The 17,553-nt window shown below is 39.4% G+C and overlaps 1 protein-coding gene across 2 annotated transcripts in view; it reads right to left on the reverse strand.

Annotated features, from left to right (window-relative positions):
- Positions 1-494: 494 nt before the first annotated feature.
- cpxm2 (carboxypeptidase X (M14 family), member 2) overlaps positions 495-17,553 on the reverse strand; it is a 28,788-nt gene continuing 11,729 nt past the window's right edge. For both annotated transcript variants that reach the window (XM_086303922.1, XM_086303924.1), the window contains 10 exons: positions 13,867-13,951; positions 12,185-12,335; positions 11,804-11,892; positions 8,646-8,769; positions 8,275-8,471; positions 6,432-6,611; positions 5,421-5,718; positions 5,022-5,161; positions 4,595-4,694; positions 495-1,332 (listed from right to left, as the gene is read on the reverse strand). In XM_086303922.1, the coding sequence (XP_086160048.1) occupies positions 1,076-1,332; positions 4,595-4,694; positions 5,022-5,161; positions 5,421-5,718; positions 6,432-6,611; positions 8,275-8,471; positions 8,646-8,769; positions 11,804-11,892; positions 12,185-12,335; positions 13,867-13,951 (1,621 nt within the window). In that variant the 3' untranslated portion in view covers positions 495-1,075. The remainder of the gene's footprint in view (positions 1,333-4,594; positions 4,695-5,021; positions 5,162-5,420; positions 5,719-6,431; positions 6,612-8,274; positions 8,472-8,645; positions 8,770-11,803; positions 11,893-12,184; positions 12,336-13,866; positions 13,952-17,553) is intronic.

The raw sequence follows: 17,553 nt of genomic DNA on the forward strand, positions 1-17,553 counted from the left end.
CGTTTCTAATACCTCTTTGAATGTTTTAAACGTCACCTGAACCCCCCCACCCCCCATCTAGGGCAATGTGCATATTTTTGTAAATGAAAGAATTCATCTGTTTAGCCCAATTACTTTCCCTTATTTCTAATTATAGAATCATCTGGGTACTCCAGTAAGTTCTATTTGTATTAGACTATATTGATATTTTTGTTTTTGTGGTAGAGTCTGCTCAGCATGAAAATTGAATAAAAACAGCATTTTCTTAATTTCTGTTTCTATATGTAAGAAATTGTCTCTAGTTTTTTTGGATATGTCTCTCCAAACTTACAGATTCTGATATGTAACTATTTTCAGGATGTCTCATGCAAATTATTAGAAGCTTAAAGTTTTATACATGTGGTGACAGGCATAGTGACTAGCAAAAATCTGTATTAAAAAGATGTTACACAGTTTGGCTTCCTGAGTTGAATTCACACACAACATAATCAGCTGAACGAGTTCACTTTGTGCAAAACACAGCTTTTATTTTAATAACTAAAAGAAAAGTGTATAAAACAGAATCAATGACAAAGGTCACTAAGTCCACAAGCTTTTTAAGGACTCAACATTATACAGCTGTTGGTAATAAAGCTTTTGTAACTGTTTATATAACTGTGTTACATAAGTTATTAAGTATGTGCATAATGACATTCATGGTAGTTCCTCACAGTGGCTTAAATTTCTATAGTCATTTATTAAAGAAAAAATAGCTCTAATATGATGACAATCTCTTATCTGCTGTTATAGCTAATGCCACAAGATTTGCCCTATTAACAAACTTGACCTTCCACCAAATGAAAAGCATAAATGTTTCCCGTTGAGATGAGAGAAAAGTTGATGATGACAGTGAGTGCAAAGAAGCTCTAACCAAACAAGAAATCAAATAGAGTGCCCCGTTTAAATTAATCCACATTTTTAGTCTCAAAACACTAATTCCACTGACAGCACTCAGAAGGAATCTGACACAGATCCAAACCCAGGCTTGGCTTTCACCGCAGTCTGATCAGAGCAGATGTTTGTTTTTAAATCTTCCTCCAGCTACCTCATACGGTCATTATGTTCCCAGACGTCTCCTTCTGGATCCCCGGGCCGCAAGCTGCCTCATGGGCAATTTGATGGGTTGCTTTTTGAATTTTTCCATTATTTCTTTAATTCGTGACATGTTGGTGCGGCCAATGGTGAAGTCGCAACGGGTGGCACCCATCTCATAGCCCACCTCACACTTCTTGCTCAGGAGGCTGTATCCCTCAGCCCTCGCTGTTACTCTGTACTCCCCTGGGTTCAGCAGGCGCCAGTAATCACCGTCAGCAGCTGAAGACACAAACACTGAAAATTAACTTTGTTCGTAGGAAAGTGCTGTAGCTGTCATGGCTATCACTGAGTAAAGAGGTGAGCAGATTTTAGAAATACTAAGCACTTAGTGCTATCAAAATTAATATGTTAGCATCTGTGATTAAATGAATAACTTTCAGATAGTGTTCATTTGTTGTTTTTAGGCTTCCCACTTCTTTCATCCTTCATTTCTCCAGCTTCATCAAGTTTTTTAAGGACACACTGCATACAGTACTGTGACAGGTTTCTAGGTAATAACTCTTCGGGAATCACCTTGTTGGCACCAAAAGACTTTTTTCATGTCTGTAAAACTGTGTTATCGTTGGCATTTTTTGGCATATTCAACAAAATAAATAGCAACACATTTTGTTTTTAGTTTTTTTTGACAGACTGGTAGAGTATCAAAGTGTCTAAAGATACAAGTTCCTTTTCTTCCCTTTGCTAAATTGTTTAAGTGCAGACACAACACTGGTTCATCCCTTGAGTTAGGTAACTTTTTAAACTTGAATGAGTCACAGGTCAGTGTTAGGTGGCTTAACAAACAATGCAACACCATCCATCCATCAATTTTCTTCCACTTATCCAATTAAGTGTTACGGGAAGCTGGAGGCGATTCCAGCTGCCATAGGGCGAGAAGCAGGGTTCACCTTGGACAGGTTGCCAGTCTATCACAGGGCTAACACAGGAAACGATTCACACCTATGGGCAACTTAGAATCACCAGTTAATTTAACCTTACAAATTGCATGTTGTTGGACTCTAGGAGGAGGCCAGAGTACCTAGAGCAAACCTTGGGGGGAGAACATGGAGAAATCACACAGAAAGGTCTCAGTCCAGCCAGAATTTTAAAAAGCAAAACAAACAAACAAAAAAAAAAAAAAAGAAAAGAAGAAAACAGGTTCCTCTGAAAATGGTTGGCTATAAGGACTGTATGGAAAATGAGTGAAAAAGCATGTTCATAGAAAAACCTTCTGAAATGTTCTGAAAGCCTGAAAAACTACCATTAAAAACCACCTAAAAGTTATCCTTGGAAACAAAATATAAAGAAATGACAGGTGGCTCAAGACTTGCACAGTACTGTATATGTCAAAAAAAAAAAAGGAACATATGTCCATTTTAAGATTCTATAGAAAACTTTGTTCTCTTCAATGTTTTGCTTAATTTTACCTTAATTATTACTTAATTATGAGAAAAACATGCAATTATGACCTTTAATTAATGGAAATAGTGCAATTAATTAGCTACTTTTTATCAGTTGACAGGACTTTGATGTGCTTGTGCATACTTGCCATACAGCCAAATTATTATTCCCTTCAGTTATACTGTTGGCCAACCAGTTTCTTTTCTCTTTTTCAAAAGCATGATGAGCACATTGATCAGAAGTAGTAAATTAGCTAATAACATCTTAATGGCTTGAGAAAAATATGCACCGACTCAGCAGTTCATCATAGAAGCTGACACCTAATGAATTTTAGTCTTTTAGATCCAGAGTTTTGTAATGCCCTTTGCATCTTTAGGCTTCACTTTTCTAATCCAGTGACTACGTCCATCTTTAATATACAGGCCATGATATAAAGCTGAAGCATAAATTATGGTGAAATTGATTTCTATAGTCTTGGCACAGCCACGAGTAAGAAATTTTACTATATGTGATGCACCCTTAAGTGTTTTACATATTATGGACTGTGAAAACACATTAAAGCACACTATTTTTGCCACAGTTGCAAAATGCAAATTCTGTCCTAGAAATCTGAATTTGAACAGCCCAGTAAGCAGTCATTTGATGCCTAAAATAAATGTTGGCGAGTTCTGTGTGTTCTACTTTTGACGAGGTAGGTGTTGTATAAAAGTAGAAAGAAGCTCTTTTAAAAGGAGCTCTGCTTTGTCGTGTTGGATTTTCTTGGTCTCTCTGTGCCAAATACTGCCTTTACGTGACCTCAGTACACCAGTGCGCCTATGGAATATTTTCAGCCTTTGACTCACTCACAAAAACGACAGTGTTGCGTCCCTCCTGCCATCCAAACACCCACCTGACGCGTCTGAACAACCACTGAGACAAATGAAATATGAAGGCAGGTCTGGTTCTGCTGCTGTCAGTCCAAATAGTTACACAACAGCATCCATGCTCATATTACTAGATGGAAGAAGAGAACTGAATTGTTTTCTGAAGTCACTGCATGAAAAATGCAATGGAACTAGAGCGTATTTCCATTATCTATTGGATATCAGTGTATCAGCAGTACCAAAGCTTTCTGTCATGTCTTCTTGGTGACTACAGCTGTTTCATCTTGATAAGAGAGAAACCGCCTTGCAAACGCCTGTTTCTAAAGGTCCATAAAGTTCCAAAGGAAATTCAAAGCAGCTGAAAAGGTACAGTCATCAAAGTAAATACCCTCACATCTTTCCTCTCTGCAGCTGAGAATAGTGAGAATCCTAAGAGGAAGCGCTGACTTAAACTTAGTTCCAGGAATAATAATGGCCAATGTCCTTTTGAACATTTGATTTCATGCTCTAAGTACAAAACTACTTTGGCTTGGAAAGCTGCATTTTTTAGGCATCAGAATAGATTGCCTTGAGGACTCACACTTGATTGTTAAATTTGGAGCAGGAGGCCTCGGCAGCACAGGCTATGACTGTGAATTGAGTCAGAGCTCCGCTAAAATACATAACCTGCTTTTGTTTGTGCCTTTTATCCCGTCTTATACCGAAATACCAACTCGTTGCAAGAATGATTCATTTCTGAGGAATAAGCTGGACTGTGGAGACAGTTGAGTCAGAGCGCCCCGAGGCAGCTTCTTCTGCTTTGACTGCAAAATCTGAGCTTACTCGCAAAAAATTTCAGATGAATGCAAAAACGCTGCTGCAAAACAGACGCTGACAGCTACCCAGGTCCAGACAATTGGAAGGGGGGGTTTCCTGTAAATATGTTTACTTTGTACTGGCTTACTAGCTCAAACCATTAACCGTTAATGACTCAGAGTACAAACAGAGATCAACAGTTAGTAGCTACTGCTATTGCATGAGCTAATGGGGATCTCAAAAAACTAAAACTAAGAAATGGGCTTTCATTTAGATGTCAAGCACACACATATAAAGTGGCAGACAAATAAAAAATAAACACACAGCTCACAGGCAACTTTGCAGCACCAGTCACAAGGACAATATTTTTCCATGTTTACACACATACAGAGGATAGACCGCACTGTCACAGTAATAAGAATCAGGTAAAAGCAGCATGATACCTGTACGAATGTCATGGTTGATGCCCTCCACAGAGATGATGGCATTAGCTATTCCACGACCTTGGTGGTCCTTGACTACACCTTTGATCCCACGGTGCACCTGTACGTGGAAGCATGGCACATGTCATCGTGTGTGGTTTAATGATGTGAAGTGTACCGTATGTTGACAGTTAAGGATTCTATAATATAGTTCCTCCTCATGTAGCACCGATATTCAAATAACAGCTAGCTAAACCTATATTTGACAACAGCATTAATTTAGTATAAAACAGTTATGGTATTGATATAACATTAGTAAATTAAAACCATGTACATTATAAAAAAGCTCTAAAATATTTAAAACACTCATGTTTAAGTGCCTTTATTGGTTATTTGTTAAGTTTTTTATGTACATGTGTGAAATTTAGGGGCTCCTTTGCCTCTGTACCTGCTCCATGAATACAAGAAGAGACTCGCGATTGTTCTCCCACTCCTCAGGCAGGTCACTCTCATGAGGAAATTTGTCACAACCCACATACATCGACAGCTCAAAGCAATTTGTGTGCAGATAGCTGAAATCATTCATACCTGCCAAGAAAAAGAGACAGCAGAAGCCGGTCAGGATTTAGTTCACTTACTGGCCAGATCTGTGAAATTAAAAGTGGGCTTAAAAAAGCCTTTCATTATTATTTGTTTGTCTGTGAATTATTACATAATGCTTTGGCTAAAACCTAGAAGCTCTGAAAGCAGAAGTTTTCCAAATATGCAGATATATGCTAACAAAAAGCTACAGCTCAAAGGCTCAGAGCTGAGCAGAGAAATCCACCCTCCAGATATGGACACTAACTGCCGGCTGCAGTGTGCCAGGATGCGCCGTTGATGGTGCCATCCTCCTTGGCAAAATCTTGTGTGTGGCAGACCCGTCGGTTGGCATCAGTCATCAGACGGTGGGTGGACGCGTAGGAGAAGGCCAGCCAGCGGAAGATGTGGTCATCTGGTGTCGAGGTTTGCTCCCTGACCACCCCTTGGGAGCGAGTTCTGTCATACGGGAAGGTCACCACAAGCTCCCCACCCTGGAGGTTACCACCCAGAACGAAGGGCATCTTCTCCATCCATGCTATCAGAGCTCGTGTCTCCAAGGCAACCTACAGGCGGGAGGGGATACAGGAAAGGGAATGATAATGTACTTCATGCAATCGTCTCGGCACAGTCACTAAATAAACTCACTCATGCTGAAAACAATTTGCTGCAATGTGCTGTCAAGAGGGAGTAATAACAATATTTAAATGTTAAAATACTGCAGTAGAATTTTAGTAAAATCCACTTTAAAAAGTGGACAAATATTCATCAAGAGGCAGGAAATTGATAAAATTGCCCCTGCTGTTCAGGCTCACGTAACCCCTTTTATCTCCAAGCACAGGCTGAACCAGTTAGCCAGGCAGGCAAGGATAGTTTTCACAGCTTTGTGAGCACAGATGGGGATCCCAGCTCTACAGCTGCAGCAGCTATTCTGGAGGCTTTGTATGACTCACTCGGGGCTCTCACCAACGTCAAAACACTCGTGAGGATGAGCTTTAAATAGATTGCTGGGTATATTTTAGCTCACAGCCCCTTTGTCGTCACACAGCGAATGCATCCGCTTCTCCCAAAATAGACAGCACTGATATGCCCCCGTGAAATGTTTACCCTTTTCAAAAGACTGATAATCTTCTCTATGAAATTTGTTTGTTACGCTTCTAGGGAGTCCAAGACAAAAATACAGTGTCAGAATTTGTCACCTGAGGGAAAAGTCACTGGAAACCAAATGGCAATCACAATTTAAAAGACAGACTATGACGGGGAAGATTTACTGACTTACTGAGGCATTTGTGGACTGGTACCAATCTGGGATGGCGATATGGTGGTTGAACATTTTACGAGGAGCCCACTTCTTTGCCTCAACTGCCCACAGAATAGCGTTAAGATCAGGAAAGTTATGGTGAATGTCGATTCCATCGTTGCTCCATCGACCCAGAGACCAGCCGATGAGCTCGGAGCCCTGCGTAAAACAAAAGAAAACCACAATATTTGGAAAATTCAAAGACAGTGGGAACACAAATCTATGATCACAGATGGAATTCTGTCAGCGGCGGAGGTGGGAAGTGTGGAGTTATCATTAAGAGGCTTAGCAGAGGTATCAAGCCAGGCACAGGAGGGGCAGGGGTTGCAGAGACTGATCAAAAAATCCTGTGGTCCATCCGCACAGTTTGCCAAACAAACAACATGCTGTCGAGTGGAAGGTCATCACCTGCAAGCAAAAAGGGCTTAAAGCTGCTTTAAGTGTTTTGTTTTGTTTTTTTTTATCACTGCAACACAGTTTAAAGCATCCTTAATAAAAATTTATGGAAGATATCTGTCCCTCCCTACCTTCTTGCATGCCAAAACAGCATTTTGGGGCAAAGTCGCCATGCTTTTATTTGACTGATGATCCATGCAGCTTTAAACCCATCAAAATTAAAGTTAGTGGTCTTGTTTGCCAAAATATCTGATCAGAACTGGTGGCTGCCGAGTGCCATGGCAACTCATTTTTATTTGACAATATAAAGCCTAAATTTTTAATCTGTGTTCCGAGCTTGGTTAACCCATTTGTTACATCTTTCTTTTTGATCATTGCTTGTTTGGGAGTGGACACTGATAGTGTTTGCTGAAACTAATTGGCTATGGTTTGATGAGACTTGGGGCTAGCAGGAGCCAACTCAAACTTAAAGGGTATGTAGAGCCACAGGACCAAATGCTAAGTTGAGATGCAGAGCTGAGCATTTAGTTTAAATGAATGCAGCAGTTTTCATGTTACATAAGACTTTTATACACTGAACAAAAGAAACTGTGATCCAAGAAACTATTTTTAAAAAGTCAAGTATGAAAAAAGCACTAAAACTTTATAATACAGCCCACAACTAAGGGCATAATCCCCTATAATTAAATGCCATGTCAACATATTTTATTTGAAATTATAATGTAATTATATTTATCTACAAATACCTAAAGGTAGGTACACTAGAATAAGGGGGTAAAAAGTCTAATTTTTACAGGAAACAAAGAAATAATTGTAATGTAAGTAATTGTAAGTAATCGTAGGGCTTTTGCAACTGTTGTTGCAATTTGGCTTTATATAAATACCATAAAAAGCTTTAATCCATGGCTCCACAGTGTAGTAGTCATTCACCTAACAAGCTAAAGTTTCCTTGTTTTCCTGGGAGGAGACACAAATCCCTTTGGGATTGCATCAGAAAGGGCAGCTGGCGTAAAAGAAATCTGTCAAATCAAACATACACAGCTACCTGCTGTGCCAACCCTGGTGAATAAGTGAGCTACCAAAAGTAGCTTCTTCTTAAAAAAAAACTTTAATCACTTTAATCAGTCAGGAAAACAATAACTTTTAAAAAAACTGGCTTGCCTGCTGCCTTTATATAAGCGTCACAGGGTTCAGTAGCTTCATCTCTTTTAACTTTGCATGTACTGAAGTAAAACATGACCCTGAAACTGGTTGTGAAAAGTGTGTTACAGTATGCGCTCACATTGAATGATGTACAGAAAACGAACAAACTAATTTTCCAGCACCACATGCACTTTTATTAGGAGGAGACCAAGCAGAGAGATGCTGCTTTCACCAGAGGCCAGATCGTGGTAGGAGGTCACAAATGGCTGTCTTGCAGACCTACCACTTCAAAGGCTTTCTCGTACCCATCAGGGTTGACAGATGGCAGTAGATGGATTCTAGTCTCTTCCACCAGGTGACGTATCCGCTGGTTGCCAGATAGGTACTCCAGGCACATGAACTGCATCAGCAGAAGGAGCAGTTCTCGTCCCAACACCTCATTACCATGCAATCCTGCCGTGTAACGAAACTCTGGTTCGCCTAATCAACAGTTTCACATTAAGGGAGAGATGGAGAGAGAGAACAGATGGAAATTTATAGAGCCATCACTACAACTGTAGAAAGAAAATAACTCTTAGGAACACTGTGTGTCTTTGATGTTCCTTTTTTCTGCATTATATTCAGCAATCATAATCCACTTACTTAACTACTCACCAACTTCATGTTCTCCCGGATTGTCAGAGATCTCGATCGCATACAATTTGAGGCCACTCTGACTTTTTCCTATGTTATAGATCCGGGTTATGTTGGGACACATTTCATTAACCACCTTCATAAGCTGTGGAAAGCAAATAATGAGGCATTAGCTACTGATACTCTATATAAAATCTGACCTAAATGTGAGAGCTAATATCTACTGCAGAACTCACATTATCTTTGGGGCTCCGAAAAACTACTTTCAGAGGTACAAGAGATCAAAAAATACATTTATTTAAACAGCTAGGTGGAATTTTTGTGGTATTTACAGCTGAGATACAAAATTTTCAAAGTCACAGAAGTGCTCAGAGGGACAGAAAATCACGGCACATCAGTCATTTCATGACAAGACAACAGCTGTCATCTTCTGAAAGCTGCCCAACAAGCGAGCAAATCGACCTTGAGTTGAGATTGTTTTGACAACTGCTGTTTTCAAGATAATGAGCAAACTGTTAGGCTCATCATATGCACTAGTTTAAAGTTTCACATTTTTTAATCAGAAAATGGTGACGAGTGGGTTTGGTCACAAATTTGTCTGCTTCTTCACATTTGTCTGAGGAAACAGATAAAGCTTGTTTTGAGTTGCATGGATTATGTTGTATATCATCAATCAATCAATCAATCAATCAATCAATCAATCAATCAATCAATCAATCAATCTTTATTTATAAAGCACTTTTCATACAAAAAATGTAGCACAAAGTGCTTTACATGGTTAAAAGCAGCCCACCCCGCCCTCCAACTCACTCCCCACACTCTCATTAACATAAACGATGTGAATACACACATCCCCCCCCCCTCCACACACACACACACGCACACTTAAAGAGTAAAATTGGGCTTGGTACGCATGAGCCAAGTGAGGAAACACTATCACAGGGAGCCGTCTGCACCGGGAGCCGGTCACAGATCGCAGCCTCCAGGCTGGGCACACAGCAGGAGGGAGGGATCACAGCCCCGGTGCAGAGAGCGCCCTCTGAAGAAACACTGGAGATATGACACAATAGGATATATACAGGGTAAAAAGATGAAATAAATAAGAATGGGATACAATATAAAGTAAGAAGATAAAAAATGAATAAGAATAAAATCAATCATAACTGCAAATGCCTCCTACATGTTGTAACCTGGCATGCACCTCATTGGAAATTTCACATCTGCATGCCAGGTTACAGACTATAAAGATCCATCACTTAAATCTAAATCAATAGTTACACTAAGTTTCTTAAATGTCCACTGAGAGCTGGCATCCAGAAGTGAGTTAATCTGCATACGTTTGCTTAAAATATTCAAATTTAATGATTAAATTAACAAATTAGCACATATTAAAAATATATATTTTTGGTTTAGACAAAGTTTAAGCAAAGTGATGCCTTGGCTGTTCGCAAGAGGTCACCTTAGCTAATTCACTGAACTGGGTCTCTCTACCTTGTTTGTGTTATTAGTGCCCTTTGGAGCAATTGTGATTAGTTTGAGTTTTATTGCTAACAACTTGTTCAAGAGCACTAATTCAATCTATCTATCTATCTTAATAATGGCATTGCTTAGTTGTAAGAACATGTGCACATATCCTTAAAATATAAAAATAAATGACACTCCAGAAACACATTCTCCAGTGCTGTGTTAAAGCCCTTATTTGTTAACACTGCAGCCAGTGTGAGGGGCTTTGCAGCAGCAGTCAAGGCAATTATGAAGCCTGCAAGAAAGGCCCATTGAATGTCCCCCACAGAGGCAGATTAAAATAGAAATAATTATTGTATACTCCTCTTTGTAAGAGTGGTGACACAAAGAAAATGTGCAGTTGGAGAAAGACTAACTAGCTGTTAAGTAAAGAAACCCCAGTAATGTCAGACATTTGTGTGTGCTAGCTCTTTCAGCTGCAGCAGAAGTTATTAGCCGGTCATGGGGTTTAAATCAAGTCTGTGTTTAACGTAACTTCTCATGTAAATCATTAAACAAACGTCTGCTTTTTATTGATAGAAATATAGGATCCTAAGTCTCAGCTCAATAAAGCACAGCATGCCCTTGATAAATAAACCTGGGCTGTTATTTACCATGATCACTGGGGGACAATCTGCCTTAGAAGAAGGAATCTTTTGCCCACTTCTCTGTAATTTTTTCTTACGGAAACATAATAAAACAGAACACAGCGCATGCTATATGCTTAAACTTTCTACTTACGCTAAAGCTGTTATCAAAGAGAAGCATCTCTGCCACCGTGTTCTCGGGCAATATTAATTTAGAGCGTGAAAAGTGCTCTTTCCTCACCATTTATAATGTCTTTTCACTGTCTGTGTTTGGCAATATCAGTAATCCCAAGGGCGCTGTATTATAATCAGCCGTGGTTTACAGAAAGGACAGTCCTTGAGCATCATAACGGATATCTTGTTCATTCCCTTCATTGGACACGTGCTTTATTCGGGAAGCCGCAAAGGGCTATTTCCAATTTAAAGTTCTGGCACAGCAGTATTTAAACAGCAACAGATGAAGGGGAGATATGGTACATACAAGAAGAAGCAAAATGCCAAGGGTGCAAGAGCCCTACAAAAGGAGTTTTAAAAATAGCCTTTCTTTATGGAGGCCTATTGGTGCTTGAACTTCCTGTGTGAGACATGTTGGCTTTAAAAGAAAAGAAAGCAAAGAAAAGCAGAAACTTTGATATTTCTATAATATAATTTCAGGCACTCACAGCAGCTTTCTAAAGACTCATACATAGCAGTCTGAGTGTGTTAAAGAGCAGTTCAGAGCACCTGTAGTCGAATGTTTGACACATAGAACTGCTACATTAGAGATAATTACAATTCACAGTCACCCTGGCAGAGTGTACGCAGTGACAAATACAGCTGTCCTCCTTCTCAGTACAAACTAGGCTTCTGCTCTTGACAACTATATGAATAAGTAATGTCACAAGCAGAGATGCTTTATGAATTTTTATGTGGCTGGCACTGTTCGCTTCATTTGTTACACTTGTACACTTTGTTCTTGCAAAGGACACAACTTGTCTAGTGTTGGCTCGAAGTTATACGCCATTTTTGTTGCTTCACGCTCTGGTCTGAATAAGAAATAGGTTGAGTCTTTTCTCTTTTTTTACTACTGGTCTGCTTACTGTAACTCACCTGCCTCATTTCTTTGTAGCTGTGATGTCTGAAGTCCAAGTCATCTGTTGTTATGACTTCATTGCGTCTGTGATAATAATTATTTGGATCTGGAATCAGAAGACATACAGTTACTGGTTTTTAAAGATTAAAAAGCTTCAGAAAGATTTAAAATTTGCTCTCTTGGTTTCAGTTTAGGTTTAGCCTGTGCAAAATGAAAACATTTTCTTTCTTGTCTTGTCCTGTCTTTTGCACCAACAGTGTCATGATTACTGTGGATAATCTCTGCAGATAGAAAACCTTTAACTGGGAAAAGCAAAAGTAAATGCATAAAAGCAAAATCTTCCCTGCGAGAAAAATTAAGGACTAATTGTATCTGCTTTGTCCATACAAACCCGTCACCTGGCATAGGACAACCAAGGATCTCCACTCGCATACAGATGCTGCCCCTGGTAAACCAAGAGCGAGGGTTAATTCGAATGTATCGACTGACCACAGGTTCTGGGAAGATGTTCCGGACTGGGATCTCTTTTTCCCTGTTGCCCTTGAATATCTACTGAGACAAAAAGATAGACTTACATAAAATAAATGCTAAAGAGGCTTTTAAAATATATATAAAAACAACCAAAATATTATAAATATAAATACTTATTAAAAGAAAAAAGAGGTTGTACAGTTAGAACCTGAAAAGACCAACGAAAAATATAAAAACACACATAAATGCACCTGTACAATGTCATGAGACTTTGATACCACTGGGAGTTTATTGTAAATTTTAACACCCACGGTTGGAGCTGTCATCCGCACCTTTTGGCATTTTGAAAGACCAACAGAACAGTTTGGCATTTGGCTCAAAAGGTGGATGAGAGGGAGGCTTGTAGCAGACATTAAATTACCATAGGGATATTATCTCCCACACTGATGACATCAGCAGCCAAGGGAGTGCACAGTTACACCAAAATTTAATTAACTGGGATGTGAACCACAGAGGGAGCAATGAGGATATGATTTTCCACAAAAATATTAACTTGATCCGATTTGCATGTGCAGAAGAGATTATTAATCTTTCCTTTTTTCTTTCTTGCTTTCTTTCTTTCAGCTGTATTTGGTTTCTGTCTATTCAGTTACATAAACTGCAGAAGTGTTAAGTGGGGAGAAAGATCCATCTCTGACAATGAGCCAGGATGAAGTTCCTATCTGCTTCAGCATCCGCACTGTTTTTCTATTGCACTTCAGCTAAGCTAAGAAATAACCAGGCGTCTAAATCTCTCTGTGTAATTACTCTGTAGCCTTTTTTAAAAAATGGTTCCATCCAACCATGGACACGGAAAACAAGAATCCTTATTAAGCTATGGTTAATAGGAATATTAACAGTATAAGTATTTTTCAGTATGATACATATGTCAGAAGACTTTAAATACACAATACTGTATGAAAGTCTTGAGTGGAAAAACAGTATAAGAGTTTTTGCAATTCTAACGAGCTTGAAAGTCAATATTTGGTTGGATAGTGGCTGATTGATTTCATTGTATGTTTTTCTATGCAAGTATGTTTTAGTGCATTGGAGTGTGTTTGGCATCATTGTTGTGCTGAAAAACAAAGCTGTTGCCATTCAGATGCTGTCCACATGGTATTGCATGTTGGATCGAAATCTAATCTAATGAATCATAATTCTGTGAAATTTGAAGATCGCCAATACAGCTGACTGAGATACAGCTCTAAACAAGTCTCCATCGTCTTTTATAGATGGAGTAGACACTCACTGTTGTAGCTCTCTCCTGACCACAAATTGGATTTGTCACTCCAGAAGTCCTGTTGCCACTGATTTTCAGTCCTGTTTTTGCGTAATTAGAAATACCTCAGCCTTTTATCCCCGTTTCCCTTCTTTAAGAATGACTTATTCACAGAAAATCTTCCACTGAGCCCATTTCTAATAAAAAGCAGATGTATCAGCTGAAAGGCCAGATGCAAAAAAGAAATTCAGAAAAGCCTGAAAAACCTCAGAAGAAAGTCTGGCTCCTTGTCCAAAATATAAAGAAATGAGGGGTGGATAAAGCACTTTAAATGTCTAGATTGTTACTCACCAAGTCTTCTGAGCCATTGTTCAGTGTTATCCAGGTATGGCTGTCATTGCTAAACATGACCTTGTACGAGGTGACCCAATCACTCCTGTTAAAAATTATAAGAATAAGGGAGAAATGTCATTTGAGGCAGTGCATTAGAAAACTGCACTGCAACTATGAAATCAAGATTTTTTGTAGAGTATTAATCATGTTGAATAAAAGGAGCATTCAGGCCTAGACCAAGCAGTGTGCCAGATTCACTGGGGGTCTAGTGGGAAACACTCAATTATAATATCAGGCTTAAGAAGTTATCTTATTTAGATGGGTTCTGTGCTCTGAAAACCTTCTGTCTTTTAGTCATTTTAATCTATTTTCCAGGCTTTTCCAGGCATCACTTGAGCTCTATTAATCTCCTTAAAGACTAAATGTCATGATTCGTTGTGTGGCAGGCAGGAGAAGGACCCAAGATGCAGACTCACAGACACGGGGATAAACTTAAAGATCACAGTTTTAATGCTGGCTTAAAGGTGAAACACAAAACAGTACTGAACTAAACTGGAAAAACTAAACATGAGATGTACCAGGAACCACGGGGAGAATAACACACAACATGAGGGAGAACGCGACGCCGAACAGAGGAAGACGCAGACAGAAATACACAGAGGGTTAACGAGGAAAGTGGGAACACACGGGGAACACAGCTGACACAGATAACCATAACGAGACAGGGCGGGGTGAACATAACACTGACGGGAGACGGGCAGAGTCAAACAGGAAGTACACAGAGGTTCAGACAGGAGGAGAGAGCACGGGGAGAACACAGACATAACAGGCTGGGGAAAACATGGAATAAAACACGAAAGGGGACAAGGGCTCATGAATACATAGAGGGGCACACAGGGGGTGAGAGTCACAAAGGGAAAGCACACAGGGAACAACATAACAGGGCAACTCAGGAAACAGAACCTAAACAGGGAACTAAATACAAAAATACAAGAGAACTAAGAATACTGGGCCAACACGGCCCAGGACCATGACACTAAAATCTATTAGTGCACTCTTGTAACTTGCTCACGCTGTTTAATCCATCACAGTGAGCATCAAATCTGTAAGACTGAGGACAATATGCATCAATCCTTCCTAGAGTTACACCATACGAACTTTTAAAACCAGGCCTCGACGGCATTATCATAGAACAATCGGGGCCATTACACAATTTTTCTTTAGGGAGATGTTGGTGGGCTACGTTGCACATTTGAAACTCACCATGTTGACTGTTACATAGGCAGACTCCTGCAATTAAACATAAACATACTGAAAAATAAATGGTGAACTGAAAAAACTCAGTTATACATATTTCTATACAAACTAAAATAAACTAAACAGAAAGAAATGTAAAAAATAAAAAAGAGGAATTTTATAAATATGAGAACAGAGGAGAAGTAATTAATGAAGTGTGCAAATATACCAGCCATGTCCTTTAGAGGTACTTTATGTTGAACACAGACAGGTGAGACATCACTCAGTACAATGCCTTTTAAATATGCCTATATAAAGAACTCACAGATGGCTTAATGTCCCATAACACCAGACAGACCTCTAACCAAAGTCTGCAGTATGTAGGTTGGCAGTAACTCCCTTGTGCCTCCTATGCTTCTGGATAAAGACATCAGTGCTGAGCTGGTCTAGCCTGGTAAGAATTCCCAGCTCTGTTAATTAAAGCACTGTTATAGAAGGAAGCCCCTGAGCTGGCACTGCAGACAGTTACATACCCTACAGAGCTAATTGCAGAGAAATTCTGTCTCGGGCATCTGTGTCTTCTGTGCCATTAGGTTGCACCAGCATTGAAGGGAAATTACAAACACAACTTGGTAAAGTCTCTCACCTTGCTCTCTGACTACATAGCAGTTTTCTACAAAGTCTGTGCCACCCAGTCCACTTAATAAGTACAAAGGTCTGAAGTGTTCAAATAACATTGTTGAGGGAAGTTGAGAAAGGTAGATGGCAGGGGAAAATCTGCTGGCCTTCTCGCTTAAATGCAAATGTGGTCCTCAGTTCCCTCCAGTTTTCCACTTTCTTGTTGTCAAAATTGCTTTAACACTTATTCTAACAATTTATTTAAGGCTTTTAGGCTTAATAGATAAGTACTGCTGTCCATCAGTCCGGAAGGGCTTATAAGGGCATTTCCACATAACGTGAAGTCCACCATACTGCAGTTAAAAATATTATTCACAAGTGGAAAACATTTGCCAATCTTCTTGGGACTGAATGTCCCAACAAATTCACCCCAAGGTCAGACCACGCAATGCTCAAAGATCTTTTTAAAAACAAAAAGTCTAAAAACAACATCGCAGACTCTGCAAGTCTTGTTTAGGATGTTAAAAGTTAAAGATCATGACAGTACAATTAGAAAAAGTTTGAATGAGTATGGCTTGTTTGAAAAGACTGGTGGGAGAACACCTCCTCTCTCTAAAAAGACATCAGCAGCATGACTTAGGTTTAAAAAGTTGCATGTGAACAAACCACAAGATTTCTGGAACAATGTACTTTGGACAGACCAGACCAAAGTGGAGACTGGTCATAATGCACAGTGCCACATTTGGCGAAAACCACACAGCATATCAGCACAAACACCTCATACCAGCTGTGAAGCACGGAGCTGGGTTTGTTTTGGGTTTGTTTTGCAGCCACAGAACCCTGGAAATTCTCAGTCATTGAGTCAAACATGAACTCCCCCGTACACCAAGTATTCTGGAGGCAAATGTGAGCCCATCTGTCCAATAGCTAAAGCTTGGCCACAATTGTATCATGAAAAAGACAATGATCCCAAGCACAGCAACAAATCTACAACAGAATGACTAAACCAGAAGAGAAGTCTAGACCTCAACCTGACTGACATGCTGTAGTGTGACCTTAAGACAGCTGTGTGTAAACGACCACCTGCAAACCCTAATAAAATAGAGCAATGTTGTAAAGAAGAATGGACTAAAACGCCTCCATGATGTGACAGACTGATACTGAACAGTTACTTCGACATACGCAGCTAAAAGTGGTCCTAGAAGCTGGTAAATCATGGCATGTGCGTAGTTTTTCAGAGCACTGCTTCTGTTTTGTGGCTTCATTTTTGTTAAAATATTGACATGATGAAATTTGTTTATTTATGTTTATGTCATTTTAAAAACTTCAGAAGCTGCTACAGTACCAGACGATTTTTGGTTATGTCCTGATATATAAAACCTTGGAATTGACAGAGTGTGTGCTTTCTTTACAAAGGCTGTCAGTTTGTAAGTAATAAATTGACCAGATTGAAAAAGTAGAACACATATAGTATCATTCAGTCTAATGTTGGCCCATTTTGTTACCTTTTTGGCTACATGGGATGCAATCAAATCTAGTTTAAATATAGTTTTTTCACATTTGTGGGTCTCTGGTAGCAGAAAAGCTCTTTTGATGTACTAACATGTATAGTTGCAGTTTTGTATAACAAAAAATGAAGATGACAAGGTGTTGTGGAATGTGTTTGAAATGTTTTTTACCATTCTTACACACATGCTTACACACAAAATGACTGAAACAAAGCTGCGGCAGTTTCATAAATCAGTTGATACAAACCTAGATAACTTTCACTCCACCTAGGGTGACTTACCCACAGTGAAGTGTTTGTTTCCTGCTCTGTGCTGTGGAAAACACCCTGATTTGATTTTAAAA

This window comes from Aulonocara sp. 'chitande type north' Nkhata Bay, linkage group LG8 (genome assembly GCF_057382095.1).
Source record: "Aulonocara sp. 'chitande type north' Nkhata Bay isolate Kocher_YH1m ecotype deep benthic linkage group LG8, A_spYH_male_GT1.1, whole genome shotgun sequence".
NCBI classification, from domain to species: Eukaryota; Metazoa; Chordata; class Actinopteri; order Cichliformes; family Cichlidae; genus Aulonocara; species Aulonocara sp. 'chitande type north' Nkhata Bay.